Source organism: Heterocephalus glaber, unplaced genomic scaffold (assembly GCF_053883595.1).
Source record: "Heterocephalus glaber isolate CG9 unplaced genomic scaffold, H.glaber_assembly_v1.0 deba00001688, whole genome shotgun sequence".
In the NCBI taxonomy this organism is placed as follows: domain Eukaryota; kingdom Metazoa; phylum Chordata; class Mammalia; order Rodentia; family Bathyergidae; genus Heterocephalus; species Heterocephalus glaber.
The window spans coordinates 4,188,137-4,211,891 of NW_028258413.1; the positions used below are offsets into that span (position 1 = coordinate 4,188,137).

Genomic DNA, 23,755 nt, shown 5'->3' on the forward strand with positions numbered 1-23,755 from the left:
AGGTGACCGTCACATCTCCTGGGATCGAGCTGAGTGCAAGCCCTTTTCCCTCTCACCAAGACAAACGGCCTCCTTTGATTTGGTCAGATGTGAGGAAATCAACCTGAGTGTGAGCCTGTGTGGCTGCGGCACCCCATTGTTGGAGTGGAACCCGCTAGCTGGGCTGTCCTCGCTGGCTCCTCGTCACCATCAGCAGCGGTGGCAGAAGAGTGTGGACGCCCGATCCTCTCCGCTCTGGCTGTGCTGAGGCCGGGATTTACCAGGAGGCAGGAGCAGGGAGCAGCTCTGAGAATTCCTGTCAGTGCTCTCGGTCCACAGAGCTAGGGGGTGCAGTGCGATCTCCAGGCCCAGCACCAGCCCATCCTTGGCTGCATCTGCCCCAGGGAAGAAACAGTGGGGAGCCAGAGGCGAATGAAGCTGCCCGGATGCCCAGCCTCTGGGAACTTAGCCCAGGAGAGAAGTGTGTGCTTGGGTATCGGGACTCTATTTTCTTTTTCTTTTTTTTTTGGTACTGGGGATCGAACTCGGGTCCTTCTGCTTGCAAGGCAGGTGGCAGAACCACTGAGCGAAATCTCCGCCCTCGGGACTCTAAAGTGGTCTGTAGTTTACAGTTAGAGAACAACGAGGCAGATAATCAGAGAGTTCTTGTGCATCCACACTGGCTTCCATGTGGGGCAGTTTGGCTCTTGCAGGTGGCCCCCACCCTGGGCGCCATGTTGGGACCCTGAAGAGGGGTCCCCAGGAAAGGGTGCTGGGTCACTGGGGGTCCCCCGGACGGGCTCTCAGGACTCTAGCCCAGGCTGTCCCCTTCTGTTACTTGGTCACCAGAGGCCTGCAGCTTCCTCAGGGTGTGCAGTGCCCCAGGGCCAGGGCAGTGGGCTGGGCCACCAGGGCCTACAGGCTGAGAAGCTGTGAGCTGAAGCAGACCTGCACTCCTCGGGCTGGCTCTCCAGAGGGTCTGTCAGGGTGCAGAGTGGACGCACACCTCGGTATTCCCGTCTTCTCACAGCGTGGCTCCCTCCATAAGCTAACACTGACGGCCAACGCTGACGGCCATGATCGCTATGAGCAGAAGCCCGAGAATTCAGGTTTCCTTAGCTTTGGGCCTTTTTGGTGTCTTATCAGGGCCACTTAGTGGCCGCTGAGACCCATGGCCCAGGACGTGTCTCACCCTTCCCGTTTTCCTTGCCTGTGAGTCTGAGGAGCACTCTCCAGGGACAGAGGAGCTTACCCCGCCACTGGCGGGGATTTGTCTGACAGCCGTCAGGTTGGTCGCTGGGTGCTGGCCAGCCACCTGGCTGGGTCGTTTGTCAGCAGCTTTCTTCCCGCGGAAGTCGCTCCTTTTCCTGGGTTTCTGCAATGAGGCCTGGGTGAGGGGAATGAAGGTCTGTGTGTAAGCAGCAGGGAGGCAGAGCCCGCTGCGCTGGTGTGCACCTGGTGTGGTATCGGCCTGCATGGGTGACGTATCTTCTTCCCTACTCACTGACCCGATAACTCACCGCATGGGTGCGGACCTAGGGTCTTGTGCAGTCCAGGACGGGTGACGGTCCAAGCCTCTGGCCGTGCTCGCCTTGCCCCCGCTCCCAGGCAGCCCTGTGTGAACTGGGAGTGTCCTTCCCGCCGCACGCTCGCAGCCCTCGCCCTACTCCTAGCAGGAGCCAGTTGTCCAAGGGGCCCTGGTTCTTTCCCCTAGAAATAGTTTTGGAGCCCATTTTGGCGTTTCTAAATGTTGCACCATTAGGAGCTTGGGATCTGGGGTTGGTATTAGGTTGAGGCTCCTCCCGCAAAGCGGAGGGGAACCAGACGCCTTGGCTGGAGGAGTGACCAGCAGGTGTGTTAGCAGCGCCGGGCAGGCAGCATTAATGGAGGAAGGCGGACAGGGCGGGGGCTGGGGCTGAGGGCTCAGCAGCGGGGGGCTCAGGGCCCTGAGTTGCTGGCTGGGCGGCAGCAGCCCTGCCTAGTGGCTGTGTGTGTGCATGTGCGTGTGTGCAGGGAGTTGGGCTAAGGAGGGACACAACTGCAGACGACTCTCTTGGAGCAGGGCCAGGCTGAGACACCCACTCAGGGTTGTGGGGAGGAAGGCAGGGGAGCAGGGATAAGGTCCCCCATCCTCCTGGGACCCAGCCTCAGGGCTGGCTGGGGAGCAGGAAGTGGCCTCCACAGAGGCCTTTGTCCCTGGGCCCCAGGGGTCGCAGACTTCAGCCCTTGAGGGTTTGTTGAGTGGCTGGGGCCAGAGAAGGCCCCTTTACCCTCGTCCCAGTCGGTGGTGATGTTGCAGAGGTCTCCTGATCCGAACAGGCACCTTACAGATAAGAGGATCACCAGTCCTGGCTGAGAAAATAACTTTTTTTTTTTTTGTATTAAATTCTTTTATTGGTACATTGTAGGTATACAACACAATTACATTTCTCATTGGGAATTGTACCTTTATATAATGCATCTTGGTTCTTATTTTTTCCCCATTAAGAAAATAACTATTGATGTCAACGAGCGGGGCACTGACTTTTGGAAAAATTAGGCATTAAGTGGAATTCTAAAGCGAAGCGCAACATACGAAGAGTGAGCTCTTCGGTAAATGATTATTATTTTTTGCGGTAGTGAGGATTGAACCTCCGCACTGAGCTACATCCTGGCCTTTATTTTTTATTTTGAGACAAGGTCTCAGTAAGTTGCTAAACTGCCCAGGGCAGGGTCTAACTTGCGGTCCTTCTGCCTCAGCCTCCCAGAGGTCAGGGCTTGCAGGCACGGACCAGGATGCCCAGCCTAATTCTTTTTGAAAACATTTAAAAAACTTGGCCGGGCTTACGGAAGAAGAGCTGGCAGAGAAGGGGTGCAGCTCACCGTCCCCCAAGGAGCCAGAACATCCGGCTCCCTCCACCCGCCGGCGCTCGGGATGCGCAGCGACCCTGTGCGCATGCTCAGCGCGTGAGGCGATCTGGGCGACCGCGCCCAGGTTCTCGACAGCTTCCCAGGCCCCGCCCCTTCCTCCGCACAGAGGCGGAGCGTAGGGCGCGCTACGTGGGCGGGGCGAGGAAGCCCCGCCCCCGTCTCGACCCGAAGGCGCTGCGTCTGCGCCCCGCCGTGCGGCTCGGACGGGGCGGCGAGCACCCGCTCGTGCGCGCGCCTGGCCGCCTGCGGAGGAGGCTCCGCCCGGTCCCGTCCGGCCCTCCTGGTCCATCCGATTCCACGCCGCCCCCGCTGCCGCGCCATGGAGCTGCCCCGGAGCCTGTGCAAGAAGGCGAAGCTGGGCCACGGCGCGCAGAACTGGGTGAGGGGCCAGCCCAGGCGGCTCCGGCTCCTGGGGGCTGCAGTCAGTCAGGCCCCCTTCTCGGGGCCGGAAGGGAGGAGCCCGGGCCTGGGCGCCCATCCCCATCCCCAGCCCTTTCTTTTAATTTATTTTGTGACAGGGCCCTGCTAAGCTGCCCAGGTTGGGCTCACTTGCGATCCTGCCTCATCCTCCCAGAGTGCTGGGATGACAGGCGTGCACCATTTTGCACGTTTTGCACGCCTGGCAAAATCCTTAGTTTTATTTTACTTCTCTATTTCTGTTTTTGTGATGCTGGGGGTGGAACCCAGGACTTCTCACGTGCAGGGCAAGTGCTCTCCTCTGGTTTTCCAGGCTGGGTTTCCGGTGACAGTCAGGGGTGGGCAGCAGCTCGCCTTTTTCAGTTAGCAGCCGCGCTGTGTCCACAGAGCTCGCTCCCTTCCCTAGCAGGCTGGGGTGGCTGCGGAGGCTGCAGAGGCCCTGGCTCCAGTGGGATGGAAATTCGCTGCCGCAGCCCACAGGAACCCTGAAGCTTAAACCGGCCGTGCAGTTCGGCCCTGCCTGCCAGTGAGGAAAGAAAAGAAAGCAGCTATTTCGGGCAGATGCTGTGTGGCAACCACTTGGGTTCCTGTCTGTGGCTGTGATCTGGTCCCCGCGGCGCCCTCTCTCCTGTTGGCTCCTGTGCTCCGAGGAGGGTGGCGGGCTCGGGGACAGGTGGGTTAGGACGCCGGAAGGAGCTTTTCCCTTCTCAGGCTGTGCCAGCCCGAGCCCGGTCACCAGGCAGACCCAGCGCTGCTCGGGTTACTCTGGGACACTGGCTGGTTAGGGCACTCGGTTGACTGGATCTGGCATTTACAGGTCACTTTGCTCGACTGATCCTAACTCACATATCTGTGAGTCCATTTTCGGGGCTGGTGTGCGTTCTGTGGACACCTGAGCTGGAGTCACGGAAGTCGTGGGCCTGGGTGCCAGGCTGGGGTGGGGACAGGAGCCAGGTGATGCGTGTCCCTGGGTCGCAGTGACTGCTGTAGGACAGGAGTTTACTGCAGGTCAGAGGAAGGGTTAGCTCGGCCTGGGTGCTTGGAGGCGCTGAGAGTTTTGGGGTGCAGGGGTGAGCCTCTTGAGTGCTGGAGGGGGTACCTGGGTGCAGGCGGGTGTAGGGCTGGGTATGCAGGTGTGATGTTTGGCTGCAGTCAGGACTTGATTCTGGGGAAGGTGGGGTTAGAATTCTGAATTTTCTGAGCCCTGTACATTTTTCCTCTCCTGCTACCTCTCAGGTACCTAAAGCATCTGAGCAGGGGCCAGGAGGGTCTGAGGAGGGAGCGCCTAGGGCTGTGAGCATCTGGGGAGCAGGTGAGGGGTGGCTGGGGGCCGGACCAAGGGCGCTCAGACCTGCCTGGAGTCACAGGCCAGTGCGCCTCAAAGATGACCGTGGGGCTCTGGTTCTGGCAGCGGGAGAAAGGCTGGGAGGTTTCACTGTTCACCATGGCATTTCTGCAGCATTTCAGATGGGGGGTCGGTGGGTGAAGCAGGGACCCGGGAAGTGACTGATGGGGAACCGGGCCCCATAGTTGGTGACCCTGTGACCTTTTGCTGTCACCGCACTTCTCTGTGCCTCACCTGGACATTTGTAACCCCACCGCCTGGCCGGGACTCGAAGATGAAAGGAGCCAGGCCTGGCGATGCTGTGATCGGCCCCTATCACTTTTACTCTCCATTGGGTTGATGGAAATGCCACACAGCTTGTTATTGGCAGAGCAAGTTGTAAGCTTGTTGCATTTTTTTTTTTTTTTTGGTGCCGGGGATCGAACTTGGGACCTTGCTCTTGCGAGGCAGTCGCTGGAACCACGGAGCTAAATCCCCGGCCCAACTTGTTGCATTTTTAAAAAATGTTATTTGTATCGTCCACATTTGCAGTACGTAACGGTTACGTTCCTCACGGGGAGTTGGTCCATGTCCATACACATCTAAATTCCTTCTCTGTCCCCTTCTGTCCCTGTCTTGGTCCCCTCTCATGTGCAGGAGGTCTCTCTCGTGGGTCCCTATTACCTGCCTTTCATTTGCTCTTGAGTTATTTATAAGCTTGTTGGATTTGAGGGGCAGCCTTCTAAGTGCGTCTGCAGACCAGCGCTGTCCAATCAATGGAAATGAGCCACGTATGTAACTCAGCATTTTCTTGGGGCCACATTAAAAAAGTAAAAAGAAGAAACAGGTGAAATAAATTTCAATAGTATTTTATGTCGCTTAATCTGTCCAAAATGCTACCATTTCAGTGCAAATGCTTTTTCAATGTAAATATAAGCTCAGTACCATTTGTAATCTATAAAATTGTCAATCAGATAGCCCTTCTTTGGCCTTCCACATCAGGGGTGTGTTTCACACTTCACACACATCTTCGCTTGGCTGCTCGGGACGGACACGCGGACACCGCAGTGACAGACATGGAGTTGGGGTGCGGCCAGAAGTAGAGGTCTGATGGCTGCTGCGGGCAAAATGCTGGGCTTTGGGTGACATCTCCTGTGGGAGCAAGTACTGGAAGTGGATTCACAGGTGCCCACAGGTGGGAGCAGAGGGTAGTGTTAGGGTGCGGGACTTTTCAGCCACTCAGGAAGATTCCTCTCGGGGCCTGCAAGGGCAGTGCAGGTCCATGCTCCACTGCACCCCCCCCCCCCCAAGTGCTGTCCTCTGAGTGCATCTCACTCACTCAGTGGGGCAGTTTCCACTGTGGGCTGCAGAGCAGGCATTGACCCAGTTTGTGGTGAATCCTGTTCTGCCAGGTCCCCGCTTGGACTCCTGCTTGGGGAGGGGGAGGGGGACCGGTGTGAGCCTCAGCGTCACTCCGGCTGGGTCTCCCAGGAGCGCCATTCCTCCTCTCACCCTACTCGCCCTCGGGGCTGAGTCCTGCAGCTCCCGGGCTGTCTCCTTAGCTGTGGTCCACCCCTGTGCCCACACCCACTGCTCACAGGCTGCGTTTCTGTGTCACACTGCCAGCTGCGCGGCCCCTGCCGTCACGTGATTATACTTGCACTTCATTGCAGTGTTGTGTTTCTGCCCGGAGCTGATACGTGGATGGGTTTGAGAGAGGGTGTGGAGTAGGCTGGGTGCCTTGATACTGAGGATCCCAGGTAATTTACTAATGCCTTGGCGCAGCTTAGCTTGCACGGCGGCAGCTTACAGTTTGTCACACCGTGCGGGTGACCTGGGGCGTGTCCCCATCACCCCTGTATGCTTTGGTGCCCTCACCTGTGTATTAATGGGCGTCCCTGGAGCAGCCTCCTGGCGGGGCAGACTGCGTGCCTCCCAGGGTTATAGGGAGGTTAATCGGTTAAAAGCTCTGGTTCCAGGGCTGGGGATTTAGCTCAGTGGTTCCACCGCCTGCCTTGCAAACGCAAGGTCCTGAGTTCAATCCCCGATACCAAAAAAAAAAAAAAAGCTCTGGTTCCCTCCACCAGTTCTGCCTTTCCTAAACAACTTGTCCCCTATGCCCATGATGGCGAACCTGTTAGAGCTTTCAGTGATACAGACAGCCCGCTGTGGCACGCATGCCATGCCGTGTGTTTGCCACCACTGTCTCACACTGCAGGCTGCTCTTCCTGGAAGTCAGAGGCCCATTCCAGGTTTGGGGAGGACTAGGGTGGGGCGAGACCAAAGCAGCATGGCAGAGCTGGCTCCAGGCGCCTGGGAGATCATGACCCTGAGGACGTTGCCCCGAGAAGCGAAAGTGGAAATTCCACCCGCAAGGTGCTTCTGGTGCAGACAGTGCTGTGGTTTGCCAGGTGTCCCGAGGCCTGTGTGTTACGGGCTGGGTCACCAGCTGTGGGACTCGGGAAATGTGGACCCTGACAAGGAGGGAGGAGAGGGAGGAGTGTGGTCCGATACTGGGACACTGGGCTCTTCCTGTCTCTGCATCGTGGCTGCTATGATGTGAGCAGTGTGCCCTGAGATGTCATCCTGGCTCCGAAGTTCTGCCTTGCTCAGGCCCAAGGGCACGGAGACCAAGCTGCCATGGACTGCAACCTCTGAGCCCATGAGCCACGCTTTAAACCTTTCAGCTTTGTAAGTTGGTCATGGCAGGCATTTTGTTACAGTAACAGAAAGTGATGAACATAGCCCACAAGAAGGTCCTAGCAAGGCCCAGATCACTGTTGTCCAGGATGGTGGCCACTAGCCACACACAGCAGCGTTTTGGTTACAATTTAACCACCTCAGGCTCCCATTTCTTATGTTGCATTGACCACACTTCAAGTGCTTCCTGTGTGGTTAGTGACTCCCAGATTGGACTGCAGTATAGAGCGTTTCCTCACCTTACCATGTTCTGCTGGGCAGCATAGGCCTCCATGTAGCTTTTGGGGGGCTGCTGGTTTTTTGTACTTACCTGTGTATTTATATATTTGTGTATTTTGCTGTCTTCCCAGGCCTCAGTTTTGGGCAGGTTGTCAGCCTCACAGTGCCTGCCCCTTCCCCTTTAAACTTTTTTTTTGTTTGTTTTTTTGAGATCGGATCTTGCTATGTTGTTCAAGCTGGCCTCAAACTTCTGGTGATTGTCCTGCCTCAGCCTCTCAAAGTGTTGGGATTACAGATGCATGACCACACCTGGCTTCAGCCACCCTTTAGTGTAGTTGCTGCGTTAAATTTGCTGTGGTTCTAAGCTTCCCTGCCTGGCTCTGTTTACGGAGTTACAGGAGTGGCTCTCCACTCAGGTGAGGTTTGGTGCTGTCGGGAGTGGCTGGGAATTCTGGAGACATTTTGGTGGCCACACCTGCGTTAGGCGGTGATCTGGCATCTCGTGCGTGGAGACCAGGGCATTGCCAAGCACCCTGCGATTCAGGAGACAGCTCCCACACCAGCAGTTATTTTGTCCAAACAGTCATGAATGCTGAAGTTTAAAAATCTCTGTTCTCCTCTTTGCTTTAAGTAAGAAAAAAGGGGAAGAAAAGATTTTTTAAGAACTTAATTCTGAAATGCAAAACTAGTAACCGAAAATAAAATCCGTCGACAGAGCATTTTTGCTTTAGCATCTGCACGTTACCCTCTCTGGCCTGAGAAGGTCAGTTCCCCATACCAGTGACCTCACAGGCCAGTCTGGGCCGAATAGCATTGGGGTCCCACTGCCAAGGTGCCTGTCCCACACAGGTGGTGAGGGGTGGCATGGAACCCGAGCATGTGCAGTAATTCCCTTGTAACGTGACGTAGCATCGGCATCTCACCGGGCACGCATCCTCCTGTGTACTCAAAATCATTTGTAGATGTCACACAGAGCCTGATTCAGTGTTGATGCTGGGTTAATCAATGCTTGGTTAATTATTTTTATGCTGTATTGTTTAGAAATTTTTTTTTGAGGCAGGATCTCCCTACGTACTTCAGGCTGACCTTGAACTCTTGTCGATCCTCCCATCTGGGCCTCCGGAATGCTGAGATTCCTGGCGGGCACCAGCACACGTGGCTGTTCAGGGAGTATTAACAAGCAGAACCTCTCCATGCTCAGTACAGATAGTTTCTTCCCAAATAACTGAGTCTGCCGAGGATTTAGCTCAGTGGTGCCACCACCTGCCTTGCAAGGGCAAGGTCCCAAGTTTGATCCCTGGTACCAGGAAAAGAAAAACTTGTGGAATATTTTAGTGTTTTTTGTTGATGGTGCTGGGGATTGAACCCACAGCTCAAGCATGCTAGGCAAGTGCTCTACCACTGAGCTGCACCCCCACCTAAATATTTTCATACTGAATTTATTGAGCTGTCATGAGATTAATACAAGTTCTACCTTATGTTCCTCAGTCGATAACTACCTGTGCCATTTTGGCACTGTTTAGGTCGCTGTTGTTTTCCTTTTCCCGTGGACTCGGTTTCCCGTCTATGGTTGGTTGGAGCCACAGGGGTGGAAAGCTTGGATACAGCAGCTGGCTGTCCTTAGCGCGAATGAAGCGCGTGACTTTTCTCTTTGATCTTCACCTGCTTGGTAGTAAAGAGGACTCGTGAGGCTTGTGGAGACCAGGTGCTGTAGGGCAGGGATGGGGCGTCATACAGTGGAGGACCCTGAGCACAGCAAGCACGGCGGGCATGGAGATCCAGGGGAGGTAGGCTGAGGGGACAGCCCGCGAGGAGAGCTGGGAGGATGCTGCCCCAGTCAGCAGGGCTCTGCAGAGGGGCCCGGGCCCCGGCCAGGAGCTGGCAGGGTTGGGGCGGGGTTCTGGCTGAGACTGGGTCAGGGACGCGCAGGGCTCCAGGCAGCCTGGTGGGGTTGGGTAAGGGGCTCCTCTCCTTCCCAGAGCACAGCCCCTCACCCGGAGCAGCTGGTGGAGAGCAGCTGGGCAGTGTCCATGTGAGGACCCAGTGCCAAGGTTCAGGTGGACACAGCTGCTGCTGGGCCTGCTCTGGTTCTTGGTGTTGGACTTTGCCCACGGTGCCTTAAGCTCGACGTTCAGGGGTTCTGAGTTCATCCCAAGCTGTGCAGCCCCAGAGCAGCCCTGTCCGTCTCCACCCTCCCCACCCAGCCCTGCAGTGCTGTCCTGTCTGTGTGGGTCCTGCTGGTTGCACAGTCCCACAGATGGAGGGGTACCCGTGTGGCCAGGAGCTGTTAGGGTGCATAGCAAATTCAGATCAGAAATCAAAGAGGTCATGTGACTCTAGCCTAGGGACAGGACCGAGAGTGAATTATTCCTAAATGGAGAAAGAACTAAACGAATCATCCCAGTTCTGCTAGGCTAATGATTTGAACATGAGTCATCCTGTCATGTACAAGTTGGAAGGAAGAGCAGACCGTCCTGTAGAGTAATCTCTGGGTTTTATTGCAGTCCTCTCTCTCTCTCTTTCCTCTTGGTTAGCTTGGTTGGTGATTTGTTGATTTTATCTTTTGAAAAAAATCAACTTTTTCATTTTTAAAGTCATTTATTTGTGCTCTGATCTTCATTATTTCTTTTTTTCTACTAATTTTGTGCTTGATTTGTTTACCTGCTTCCCTAAGCTGCATTATTTATTTGAAATTTTTGTTTTTTGATGTAGGCATTTAATGCTGTAAATTTGCCTTTTAGTATTGCATTTGCTGAATCCTGTAGATCTGGTGGGTTGTATTTTCATTTTCATTTGTTTCAAGAAATTTTTAAATTTCCCTTTGGATTTCTTCACTGACTCCTTGGTATGTTAAGAACATGTTTAATTTCCATGTATTTTTACAATTTCTAAAGTTTCTCATGTTGCTGGCATCTGGTTTTATTCCTTTGTAGTCGGAGAGGACATATGATATGATTTTGATTTATTTTTAATTTGTTGGTTCTAACATATAGTCTGTCCTTAGTGTATTCCACATGCTAGCAGATGAGAGCAATGGCTTCCATGTCTGTTAGATCTGCTGGATTGGAGTAGGCTGCAGTGTTTCTTTGTTGATGCTTTTGGTCTGGATAGTCTGACCATTGATGGAAGTGATGTATCAAAGTTCCCAACTATTGCATTGGAGTCTTCTACTAAGATTTACTTTATGTGATTTAGTGCATGTATATGTATAATTGCTGTTTTTCATGTTGAGTTGATTACTTTGTCATTATATAGTGATTTTTATCTCTTTAGGACCTAAAAGTCCATTTATCTGATATTAAGACAGCTGCTCCTGCTTGTGTCTGACTTCTGTTTGGAACATCTTTCTCACCCCTTCACTTCCAGCCTCATGTCTTTGCTGGCAAAGTGAGTTCCTTGTCAGCAGCCCATCTTGGTTCTTGTTTTTGTATCCATTCAGCCACTCTGTCTCTTTGTTAGGAAATTTGACTTCTTTACTTTCAAGGTTACTATTCATAAGAGCAGATGTCTTCCTTCCTTGTTTTCTGATTTTTTTGGGGGTATATTCTTTGTTCTTTTCGGTCTTATTATTTTTGTGATTTGATTGTTCTCTGCAGTGGTAAAGTTTGATTCTCTCATTTTTGTGTGCTGCACCAGTGAGCAGTGAGGTTTGCTGTCTCCTGTGTTGGTCGTCATATTGGCAGTTTTCATCCTTTTGCTCCCTGCAGTAGGGCTCTTTTAACTGTTTATTGTAGAAATACTGGTGGTGATGAATTCTCTGAGTTTGCTTGTCTTGAGAAGTCGTTAGTCTTAATTTCTAAAAGATAGCTTTGCTGGGTATATTTGTTAGCAGCTTCCCTTTCTCTCCCCTTTTAGAAGTTAGAGCCAGGTGTGGTGGTCCACGCCTGTAATCCCAGCACTCAGGAGGCTGAGTCGGAGGATCACCACGAGTTTGAGGCCAGTTTTTGGGCTACATAGTGAATTTCAAGGCTTGCCTGGAGTACATAGTGAGACCCTGCCTCAAAAAGTCAAAAAAAGAAAAAGAAAAAGAAAAAAAAAAAAAGGAGTTGGAATATGTCATCTCTCCTCACCTGTAATGTTTCTGTTCAGAAATCTGCTGATAGTCTAATGGGGTTCCCTTGTGTGTGATGTGGTGCTTTGTCTTATAGTTTTTAGAATTCTCTACTGTGGATTTTGACAGTTTGGAATGTGCCCTGGAGGCCTTTTAAAACCTGTTCTAGGGGTTCATTGACCCTGGTGGACCTGGATGATCATTTCTTACCCAAATGTTTGGGAAGTTTTATTTAGTAGGTTTTCTAATGCCTTTCCTCCTCCTTTGTGAATGTCCTTCATGCCAGTCTTTGTTCCCTTAATGGTGTCTCATAGGTTCTGTAGGATTTCTTCACCCTCTTATAGTTTTTTTTTTTTTGGTACCAGGGATTGAACTCCAGTCCTTGTGCCTGTGCAGCAGGTGGCAAAACCACTGAGCTAAATCCTTGGCCCTTGTAGTTTTTATTTTATCTGAGTTGTTTCAAGTTGAGAAATTCTTTGTTTAATATAATGTGTTATGGGAGCTCTGGGTTGTATTTATTTTTAGCTGATTGTGTCGCTCAGCCCCAAGTTTTTTTTACACCTGTCTGTTTCTGTTGAATTTCTCATTCCAACCATGAATTGTTTCCCTGTTGTTGAATTTTGTTTGCATATTCTTGTACCTCTGAGCTTTCTTAGGCTTTTACTCTGAATTGGTTTTCCGACACTTCTTAGGTTTCCTTTGCTGTGGAACCTGTGCCTGGGGATTGCCGGGTTCTTTTGGGGTGTCATGTTTCATGTTTCCTTGCCTGCCCAAGCTCCCATGACTAACATTATTGTCTGTACTTCTGGCATAGTGTTGCCTCTTCTCATTTTATGGATCATTGTTTTAGGGAAGGACTTGTTCCTGTAGAAGCATTGCAGGTTGTTGGTTGGACGTGGTGCTTTGCTTTGGTCCTGAGTGGGCTCCTATGTGCAATCTCCTGTGAATTCCTCCACCGTGATGCCCTCCCTGGCACCTGTGGGCATCTCGGTGGAGGATGGGGACCCCACGTGTTGGTGGAGGGAGCTGTTCAGCTCTGCAGTGGGTGGAGGTGGCTGGGTGGGCGACCTCAGGACTCCATGGAAGGGTGTGCTGAGCGCCGATTTCACCTCGGCCAGTGACCGGTCGGGAACATCCTCAGGCCTTGCAGGGGTGGGTGCTCCTGCTGGTGGGGACCCCTGGTGTGTCCCATGTCCTGCAGCAATGGGTGCTGGTGGCAGCACTGGGAGGCTGGGGTCTCGGGGGCATGGGCTGCTGCCCCAGGATGTGCAGTCCTTGGCTCTTCAGGAGGGGATGATATTTCCTGCTGGGGTGGACCTGTGCCCTGTGTGTAGGGCCCTGCTGGCCTTGGGGGCTGGGCTCCCTGTTGTACAGTTGGGTCCCCCTGGGCTCGTGAGGTGCAGGGTTCTGTGCACAGGCAGTGGAATGGTTGGGCCAGGCTCCGTCTCAGAGGTAGCAGGGGCCGTGATGGTGGCTGTTTCCACAGTGGCACCTTGCTCCAGTGAGTAGATCTGGACTTGGGAGCGGAGACAGGGTGCCCTGTGGATGCCAGACCGTTCCCTCCTGGGCTGCTTCGATGACCGGAAGTGCCCGCAGCTGGCTTCCTGGCATCTGTGGCGAAGGTGTCTGCTGGGCTCTCCTTGTCCCTTCCCTGCAGGGTGAGGGCCAGGCGGTGGAGCCAAGCTGGCCTGGCGCTGGTCTATCTCCCTCCAGCCAGGCCTCAGGCTCATAGCTCCCCTCTGTGCGGAGTCCCGGTTCCCGTCCCTCTGAGTACGTCTTCTTGGTTCACTGTCTCAGTCCTCTGGCTTCCTGGAATTCCCCAGGTTCAGGTTCTTTTCCAAACATGAGACCTGTGAGGCCTCCGTGAACAAAGAGCCTGCTTAGCCCCAGGCCACGCTTCAGCGGAGCCGGCCCAGAGCTCCGGGTGCGAGCTTTCCACTTACCTGGTGTGTTTTCTCATCTAAATCACAGCAGTTCCCAGCTTGTCATTTTCATCCTGGCTCAATTCAGTAATAAAGTGGAAACTATTTTATTAGGGTGAAAGCAAATAAAATTCTTGCCTAAGAGCAGGGCGACTTGGAAACACCGCAAGGCAGGGTGAGCAAGTGGAACAGGTTCTGTGGGAGCACAGGGCAGGACCGCTGCTGTGAGGCCTTCGAGGAGCCCTCTGGTGCCCTCTGCACTGCCATGGACTTTGCCACGGGGCTGGGAACGGCAGCCCTGGAGCTGCCCCGCTTCCTGAGATGCAGGGCTCTGTGTCTGAAACCCATTTTGGTTTAAATTCTTGCAGATGCCGAGCTGGTAAGTTTGGTCTGCTTCATCAGTCTATAAAAAAGAAACAGGTCCAGTAACTAACTAGTGAACGTAATTTTACTGGAGATCCTTGTGTTAACGAGGCCATCGCTGGAGGGACGGTGCGGCTTTGCAGTGTGCCTGCATGGAATGGTCAGCCCGGCGTCCCTTGTCCCTTGGCGTGGGGCTTCCACCCCTGGGCGGTGAGCAGCACGAGGTCGAGAGGGCAGGAGAGACTCCGTCCTGGGCAGGACGGTGGAGGCCAGCACGGGGAGAGAGGGCGCCAGTCTCATGCGCCTTCAGGGGCGGAGCAGGGTCGGAGGAAAACATGCGGAGTGGAGACCGGATGGGATTAATGGTGCCCTGGGGGTTTCCACACTTGTCCCCTCACAGAAGCGGAGCTGAACAGCGGTCCCCCACAGCGCCACCTGCACGAGCGCTGAGGAGGCCGGGAGGGGCACCGCAGCACGGGGTGGGGCGCAGGGGGAGGCGGCAGAGGGACAGCCCTGCACAGGCCGGGCACCTGGCCTGGAGACGCTGTCCCCGCTGGGGACAGGAGCGGGAGCGAGTGCCTGCACAGGAGACCGGCCCTGGGCAGAGCCCCACCTCGGTCCTGGTGCTGGGCGGGCTTCTCCAGCCCCAGCCCCAGGCTACGGGGTCCCCACTCACCAGTTGGGGGTCCTTCAAGGTCCGTGGCTCTGCTCGGGGCTAGCGACTTCCTCCATAGAAACTGACTGTTGGTACCGGTGTCAGCTGCTGTGAAGATGACGTCCTGGGTGGGCGTGAAGCCCGCAGGTCGCCGTTCTCCAGGGAAAACCAGGCGGCCGATTTTCCCTTCCCCGCTTGTTACATCAGGGTACCGAGCTCCGAGCTTGCAAGGAACTCGTGTTCACCTTTTAAAGGACGCAAGCCTGAATTCCTTTTTCTTTTTCTAGGGGATGCAGAGAGCGACTAACGTCACGTACCAAGCCCACCACGTGAGCAGGAACAAGCGGGGCCAGGTGGTGGGAACGAGAGGCGGCTTCCGCGGCTGCACCGTGTGGCTGACAGGTACGGGCAGGGCCCGCAGGCCTCCCGGTGCGCGGCCCTGGGCCCTGCACCCAGTACCAGTGCCAGTGAGAATAAACTTAGAGCACAGAGGAGCCGTGCTTGCAGGCGGCGCCGGGCTGTTGGACCCGGCCGCTTGAGTTTGGAGCTCTGTTCTCTTGGGAGCAGGGCTGCTTCATCACGGCACACTCCTGGAAATTCCTCTTCTTTTTAGGGTTGTGTCAAGTAAAGAGGAAACCCAGAATGCATCTTACAATGCCTTCAGTAGGTGCTGCGCTGAGTTAAACTGGCCGCAAAGGTGGCCCCATCCGGCTCCGGGAGGCTGACGGCGTAGCCCCTGCTGAGAGGAGGAGGGGAACGAGGGCTCCTGTGGCTGAGTCCTCAGCTTTGCTTTGGCTCCCATCGGCCCCTGCGTGGGCTTCCCAGGGCCTCTTTCTGGGCTTAGCCACAGTGGGCTGGGAGGAGGGTGGATTGGTCCCAGATTTGGGGGAGAAGCTGAAAAATGCTGCATCCTTTCACATCCAGAAAGTGTATTTGGATTCTGCTGCATCCTGCCGGATTGCCCACTGCCATTGTGGACCAGGTACCCCCTCCAGCGGGTGGGGCAGGCACTGTTTTCCAGCCTCTGTGTTAACACTGGTTACGGCCGGTCCTAACAGGTTGGAGCCAATTGTCAGAAAACATTTTTTTTTTGGTACTGGGGATCAAAGTCAGGACCTTGTGCTTTCCAAGGCAGGCGGTGGAACCACTGAGCCAAATCCCCGGCCCTAGAAAACATTTTTAAATTTTAAAATTACATGATGCAGGCAGGGCTGTTTGTTTTTCTGCGAAAGAAGACATAGAAAGCTGGGTGTGGCAGTGCACGCCTGCAGCCCCAGCACTCTTGAGAGGCGGAGGCAGGAGGATGGCATGTTTGAGTGCAGCCAGGGTAACTCAGTGACCCTGAGTAGTGGGAGCCTGTGTTGTGAAATAAGGCCTGGGATGTAGCTCAGTGTGAAGGCCCTGGGTTCAATCCTCAGGAGCACACACAAAAAGAGACATAGAAGACCCTCATTTTTTCCAGTCTCCTCATTCTTAATTTGGTTGAGATTGTTAAATTGTTGTTTTGTATTGCCCAGGGTTGTAGCACTTATATTCTGTTCTAACATCTCGCATTTCTGTAATTGTTCGTGTTTTAGTTGTATAAGTACATTGACTGAATATTCACTATCAGTTCTTTTGCTATGGTATGTTCACTCATGAGCCTTTTATTTTAATCAGGTCTTAATTGTTTGTTTGATTGATGGATTGATTTAGTAGTGCTGGGGATTGAACCGAGGGCCTTGTGCAGGATAGGCAAGCACTGTGCCACGCAGCTACATGGCTGGCCTTGAACTTGCAGTCCTCCTGCCTCAGCCTCCTGAGTGGCTGGGTTGGATGCATGCCTGACCGGGAGCTTTCCATTTTCCATCTGATGCCCTTTCCTGTTTCCTTTCAGAAGTTTCACTTTCTCCGAGAGTCCTCACCTGCAGTTGATTCTTGTGTGTTGTGTGGAGGAGTCCACCTGGATGTGTGGCTCATGCATTGGTCCCCCTATTGCTCAGGGGACCCTTTTTTGGGGACCCCTAGTGCCAGCCCTGTCCTGTGTCGGGTTTCCACTCAGATCTGTTCCACTGCGTCCCAGGGGCAGTGCCTCACATCCTTTGCCCTTGTCCCTCACCCGCAGTGTCAGGTTTGTGTTTTCATTACGACCTCGTTCTGGTGTTATTATGTACATTTTGTAATAGATGGAACCAATTTCCCGGAAGCCTACAGGGATTTAGTTCGGGACTGCGTTTACCTGAGGTTAATTTGGGGGGTGGGTCTGTCGACATTGGACACTGTTCTGGATGTGGTGCTTTCTCTGTTTCCCCGTAATGACTGTAGGTACTGTTTGTGTGCTTCTGGGGCCTTGCTTTGTGGCCCAGGTTGTCAGTGTTCAGGTGCCTCTCCCTTCCTGGCAGGAGGCTGGCAGGCTCTCCGTCCCCGCCAGTAGGCTGTGCTCTTGTGGATTCTGCCTTGGGCCCAGGAGCCCCGATGAGAAGAGCGGTCTGCTGTATCTGGCTCTGTTCCCCTGCCTGCATTGGAGCATGTGTGGAACCTTTCCGTATGTGCTGTGAGAATGTGGTCAGAACTCACAAGAAGTGGGGTCTTCTATGACTGGGTCCCCCTGGAATTTTATTTTTCAAACAGCGTCTCGTTTAGTTGCCCCACAGTCTCACATGCATCAGGGTGGGCAGCAGTGCGCTGCTGCCGGGTGCTGGCGCCTTCTGTGCTAAGGGTAACGCCTGGTGGAGGAGGGTAGGAGAAGAGTGCCTTTAGGGTTAATTGTAGTATGAATTGGATCCTGGCTGTTCTATCCTGGCAGCAGTGGTTCTGTAACGTGGGGTAACTTGATAAAATGTCATTTACTTTGTCCTTTCTTTTTCTTCCCTTGTCTGGAATATTTTGGGCATTAAACTTCTTTTTTAATTTGGCATGCAGTTTAGAGTACAGACATCTCCCCTTTCATGACCTGCTTGTTTAGCAACTGTTAGGACGTAAGTCCGAGGTGCACTGTTCGGGCTTATGACCTGCTGCTTGGGCTTAATGACCCCTCTTTTTTTTGTACAATTCTGTTTATTGAGCCTCAGTGTCTTCTTTTTTGAGACAGGGTCTCGCTACGTAGCCCAGGCTGGCCTTGAATTCACTATGTGGCCCAGGCTGGCCTGGAACTTGTGAACTTGTGGTGATCCTCCTGCCTCAGCCTCCTGAGTGCTGGGATTACAGGCATGTGCCACCACGCCTGGCTCCGTGTCTTTTTTGTACAGTACACCTTGCTTACTGTGGTTTTTGCTAAGTGTGCTGTATAGTGCAGTACTATAGTTCTCTGTTGTTCTATGTTATGGTACTGCATGTAAGAATGATGCAGATAAAAACCAAGTCATCATGTGTTCTGAGGATTGGAGCACACACACTATTCAGCTCCTCATTTCCTGACCCACTCTGTCCTTAGGTGAGGGCTCCTGTAGCGTCACAGGAAGGCAAGGTGAATGCAGCTCCCACCACGTCTGCTGCTCACCAGTGAGGTCCAGGGCTCCTCGGGGGTGGATGCAGACACCAAAGAGGAGCTGCGGAACAAGCGCTTCTCGGGTGGGCGAGGCCGAGGAGGGAGGTGTCCCCTGTGACAGCTGCCACCCAGCTGCGGTGAGCCTTGGCCCTGTGCCACCCTCACCGCTCTCACTCCGTTCCAGGCCTGTCAGGTGCGGGGAAGACCACGGTGAGCATGGCCTTGGAGGAGCACCTGGTCTGCCATGGCATCCCGTGCTACACCCTGGACGGTGACAACATCCGCCAGGGGCTCAACAAGAACCTGGGCTTCAGTCCCGAGGACCGGGAGGAGAATGTGCGGCGCATCGCTGAGGTGGCCAAGCTGTTCGCCGACGCGGGCTTGGTCTGCATCACTAGCTTCATCTCGCCCTACACGCAGGTATGGTGGCCGGCTCTGCTGGGGTGCGGGGGACCCAGACATCAGACCTGGGCGGCCTCAGGCCTGGGAGGGAGCCGGGTCCAAGCCAGATGACCCAGGGCGTCTCCATGCTGTGAGGTTTCCGAGTCCAGCTCCGGGGAAACCTGCTCCTAAACGACTCCAGGTATAGCAGAGTGGAACCCAAGCCAGGGCCCAGTTACTTCAAGCTTGACTCTTTAGTTCAGTAAATCCATATATCCTGAGTACTTAGCAGCTGTCAGGTACCAAGGGAAATCCGTGCTTCTTCTGTTTTTAATTTTTGTGTTTTGAGACAGGGCTCACTGTGTAGCCCAGGCTGGCCTCAAACTCACAGTGATCCTCCTGCCTCAGCCTCCCGAGTGCTGGGATTACAGGGGTGCGCACCACGCCCCTCATGCAGGGCCCTATCCAGACTTCTTAACGTGCATCCTTCCATGAGGACTGTGCCCACAGTTGTTTGGTCTCAGCTCTCTCCAGAGTCTTCTGCTATCTTAGCAGCACTACTGTGTCAGCTTTTGTATTTCTCTGTAAAGCTCATGGGGCTTCTTACCCGGGATTTTGTTTCTCCCGTCCTGGATGGGCTCTTCCTCTTCCTCCTGCCTCTCCCCCCAGGTTGGTTGACTTCTGTGCACCCCCCCTTGCCCCACATCCTTGTGGGCCACCCTCGTTGGTGTCCCCACTCCTGCACCTTAAGACTCGGTGTCACCACAGCCCCGTACCTGGGCGCTGCTCATGGTAGCGGTGGCGATAACAAATTTATAGTAACAGCTCACACTAGCAGTCCCTGCGGGCCACGAGTGTTGTAAAGCGCTCTCCTGTGTCAGCTCAGCTTGCAGTGAGGAAGGCAGGCGGGAGGAGAGTGGGGGTCACAGCCCGAGGTCACACACTGTGGGGCTGGCCGAGGGTCTGTGCCCCGCCTGGCCCGGCCTGTGCTCTGCACCCCTCCCTGCCGCCTCCAGCCCAGCTCCCGAGTGCTGAGCTTTGGCTTAGTCTTCGTGACCTGGATGCAGCCCAGGCCTCACGCTGCAGTAGAGGTTTGGTGTCCTTAGGGTCCAGAGCAGTCATTTCTGCTCTGCTCTTCATAATTTCCTCCCTCGTGCAAGCTCTGGGCTTGACTTGCTCTTCTTTTCCTAGAACGTTGAGGTTCAGCACCAGGTTGTTTGAGTCCGTTCTGTGTTTCTGATATGAGTGTTCACCACTACACATTTTCCTTCTAGGGTTGCTTTCATTGCATCCCATAAGTTCCCATGTGTTGTAATGGGATTATCGTTTAATTGTACAAACTGTCTAATTTCTTTTTAAATTTCATCTGGGATCCATTGGTTGTTCAGTAGGGTATTATTTATTTTCCATGTGTTTATGAAGTTCTTGTGGTTTCTTTTGCTGTTGATTTCCAATTCATTGCACTGCGGTCTGTTAATACACACGGGATAGTTTTAATTCCTTTGCATTTACTTATGCATGTTCTGTGAGATAGTATGTGGAATATTTTGGAGAACATCTCATGTATAGCTGAGAAGAATGTGTATTCTGATGTTGTGGGGTAGAACACTCTGTAGACATCTACTAAGTCCATTTGTTCAAAAGTTTGGTTCAGTTCTGATATTTCTTTGTTGATTTTTTTGTCTAGTTGATCTATTTGTGACAGTGGGTATTGAAGTCTCCCAATACAATTATATCAGTGGTTATTTAATTTTTTATGTCTGTTAATGTTTGTTTTATATAGTTGGGTATATTGGTATTTGGTGCATGTTTATGATTGTTATCTCTTCCTCCTGGATTGGTCCCTTTACAAGGATGTAGTGGCCTTCTTTGTCTCTTCTGATCAGTCTTGGCTTGAAATCCACTTTGTCTGCAAATAGAATAGCTACTCCTGCTTTTTTCTGGGTACCTGTCACGTGGAGCACTGTTTTGCTCTTTCTTTGACTTTCAGTCTATGAATTTCTGTGTGAGTTAAATGTGTTTCTTGTGTGCAGCATATTGTTGGATCTTGCTTCTTGATCCATTCTGCCAGTCTGTTTCTTTTGATTGGTGAATTGAGACCATTAACATTGATGGTTATAACTGATGTGTATTGACTTATCCCTGTCATGTTATTTTCCTGTTGTTGGCTCTCCTCTTTCCTCCTCTGTTTAGTTTCTTGCCTTAAATGATAGATTCATTCTGTTGGGGTTTATGGAGTTGTAATCCTTGTTATCTCTTTCTAGAATGTCCTTCAGAACATTTTGGAGTGCTGGTTTTGTGTTCTTGAATTTCCTCAGGTGCTCTCTGTCATGGAAGTCTTATTTCTCCATTCATTTTGAAAGATAGCTTTGTGGGGTACATTAATCTGGGTTGGAGGTTGTTTTCTTTTAAGGCTTGAAATACTTCACTCCAGGCTCTTCTTGACTTGAGGGTTTGTGTTGAGAAGTCTGCTATGATTCTGATGGGCTTTCCTTTATAGGTGATTTGTTTCTTTTCTCTGACAGCTTTAATATTCTGTTCTTGTGTTGAATCTCTGGACTCTTGCCTGTTAGGTGCCTTGGTATAGATATTTTTTGATCATGGGGCTTGGTGTCCTGAGTGATGTCTTATCCCTTAGCAACCCTGGCTATCAAAGAATAAGCAAGTTAGGATAGTGGTTAAGGGCAGGCGCTGTGGCATGGACACAAGTGGGCTGCGATCTCAGCTCCACCAAAGCTCTGGTGTCACCTGAATGACAGACAGGGCCCCTCTGAGGATTGGATGGTATATCACACACACAGAGCCCTCAGCTCATCCTGACATGTAAGAAGTATTCAATCATGTCATAAGTCACGCTAGTACGATGCTAGGATTGAAACACATCTTTTTTTTTAATGAAACGAGCAAAAAGCAATGGTGAAGTTTGAGAATGTAAAAGTGAAGAGTGGGAGAGAAACACTCTGCAGAGTGAGCTTGGGCCGGGTAAATAGAAAAGGAGGGAGAGCAAAGAAAAAAGTACAAGTTGTCCTGGAAAGCTATGCCAGCTGAAACACAGCTTGATGGGTACCGACATTTTTTAAACAAAATTTGAGCTGTGCATTTTATCTATAGTATCAGATTGAATGTTCATCAGTTGGGTTAATTGACCTAGGGCGATGACTGGCTACTTTTATTTTCCTGAAAAGGGGATCAGTGTCAGTGTATTGGTTTAAAGTGTATCAAATGAAATACTCAGGCAGAATGAGAGTTAGAGACCCTGCAGGCCTCCCGGGTATGCACAGTTCCCAAGGAAACATAGTAACAGTGATGTCCTTGTACCTGCTGGGCAACTCTGTAACTCCAGGAAGATGGTAAAGGCAGGAGCCTGTTTGAGAGCTGCCAGCTGGGACCTGGGTATCTCAGTAGCAGGAGCTGATCTGCCTTTTTACTCTTTAGTGAGGACGTCTTTGTTGACCTCATGTGCGAGCAGTACCAGCCAGGTTTGGGCTCTGTTTAGAGCGTGGCAAGACCTGATAATATTTGTACTAAACCAAGCACCGTCCGTTCTGTGTGTTTTTCTGTCCAGTCGAGATCATCTTCACTCATACATAGATTTTGAGTGCTTTTCTGATACCACTGAACCGGGCATCTTGCTAGTTCTGGTCCTTGTGCTGTGTGTGGCTCCTGTCTCCCAAGGCCGGGGCTGAGGAGAGTGTGTGGCAGGCGCATGGAGGACGCACAGAGCTGCTGCGCGGCTGAGCAGGGTGGGTGAGGCGGGCTGTGGGGCGACGCAAGGAGAGGCTGCGGGGAGGTGTGCAGCATCTGGGCTGTGTGGGGCGGGGTGCTGCACTGCTCCATACCCCACTGGAGTGATGGCTGGAGACAGATGCAGGGTGCTGCCATGGGTGCGCGTGTCCGTGACACCCCAGGAGCCTGGCACGAGGAGGCTCTGGAGGTGGGGTCCAGTTTGGCAGTGGCGCCAGCTCTCTTGGGGAGAAGGGAGTGAGCTCGGGTGGCGGCGTGGGAGCAGGAGAGATGGGACAGATTTGGGGCTCTAGAGCTTGAGGCTCGGCCTGAGGGGAAGGCTTCCTGGAGAAGAAGCGCCTGCCCCGACCCGAGGGCTGGGGTGTGACACGGAGGGCAGGGTGAGGATGAGCAGGCGTGTGGGTTTCCTCTCGTCACAGCTGTGTGTGTGCATGGCCTCACGTGGTGTTTTTTGAGTTCTTCTATATCAACCCTGGAACCGGGCATCTTGGTTCTTAAAATAAGCCTGGTACTCTAGGTACGAATTGTTAGTAGAGCAGCGAGTGCGAGTCCAGCACCTCAGCCTAATGAGGCAGGGTCTCTGGAGAGCTTCACAGGAGGGCCAGAGTTGCAGCCTCTCGTACTGGGGCCGGGAGAATGGCTTGGGGCAGCTGGGCACCGATTAAAGGCTGTTGATGTTGTCAGGACAGAGTGCTGAGGATACCCTGGGGAGGAAGGGCAGAGGCCAACTTGGTGTCGTGTGGAGAAGTAAAGTCTGCAGGACGTGTGACCCCATGAGTGTCTGGAACGGGGAGGGGCAGAGCAACTCCTCGGATCTGGGAGTGGTGTCGCCACCTTTCCTTGGCCAGTGTACTTGACGAGAAATGCAGGCTTGGAGGAAAGGGCTTGGATTCCATTGTGGACATTAGCTCGAGACACCTGCGGGCCATGAGAGGCTGGGAGAGTGTGTTTTAATTCAGGAAGGGAAAGGCTCAAGCTTAGGTGTTGTAGCTCACATTGTGAGGGCAGCTGGCACAGTGCTCTGGGATGGTAGAGTGCGGATTGGGCTGGGGCAGGTGGTGGGGACATAGGAGGAGCCAGAGGAGGGATGATCGGGGGTCACCTTACAGGTATCCCTGAGGTAGCAGTGTGACAGACGGCAAGAGTCTCAGCATTTCATACACTGGAAAGTGCATGTGGCAAAGGGAAACTTCCTGTATGATTTGTATCTTAGGCATTTTCCTCATTGCTAGGACACAGCACCTCATACGCACAAGTCAATGGAGGAGAGGTTTATTTAGCTCACAGTTTGGAGAGGTTTCAGTCCATAGTCGGCTGGCTCCAAGGCAGGGTGGCACGGCAGAGGGTAACACAGGAGAAACAGTCCATGGCAGGGTAGGCAGGAAGTGGAAAGATCAAGGGATGAGGAGGGTATATGCCCTGCAGGCCACCCCCCAGTGACTCATGACCCACCTCCTTCAACCAGGCTTCACCTCCCAACATCACTTTCAGCTGTAAACTCATCAGTGGAGTAATCCACTATGAGTGTCAGCCCCCATGAGCCATTCGTCTCCCCAGAGCCCCACTATGAGTGCAGGAGGCTTTGGGGGCACATCTGGATATAAACGTTACACTTTGTTAGTTC

At 52.9% G+C, this 23,755-nt stretch overlaps 1 protein-coding gene across 6 annotated transcripts in view; it reads left to right on the forward strand.

Annotated features, from left to right (window-relative positions):
- Positions 1–3,070: 3,070 nt before the first annotated feature.
- Positions 3,071–23,755, forward strand: part of Papss1 (3'-phosphoadenosine 5'-phosphosulfate synthase 1) — a 183,283-nt gene continuing 162,598 nt past the window's right edge. For 2 of the 6 annotated variants that reach the window (XM_087198796.1, XM_087198795.1), the window contains exons 1-2: positions 14,828–14,942; positions 18,191–18,426. In XM_087198796.1, the coding sequence (XP_087054922.1) occupies positions 14,831–14,942; positions 18,191–18,426 (348 nt within the window). In that variant the 5' untranslated portion in view covers positions 14,828–14,830. Of the gene's footprint in view, positions 3,269–13,786; positions 13,902–14,827; positions 14,943–18,190; positions 18,427–23,755 lie in introns of those variants that run through there. The other 4 variants (XM_087198797.1, XR_002389690.2, XR_015446438.1 and 1 more) reach the window with 4 other exon arrangements.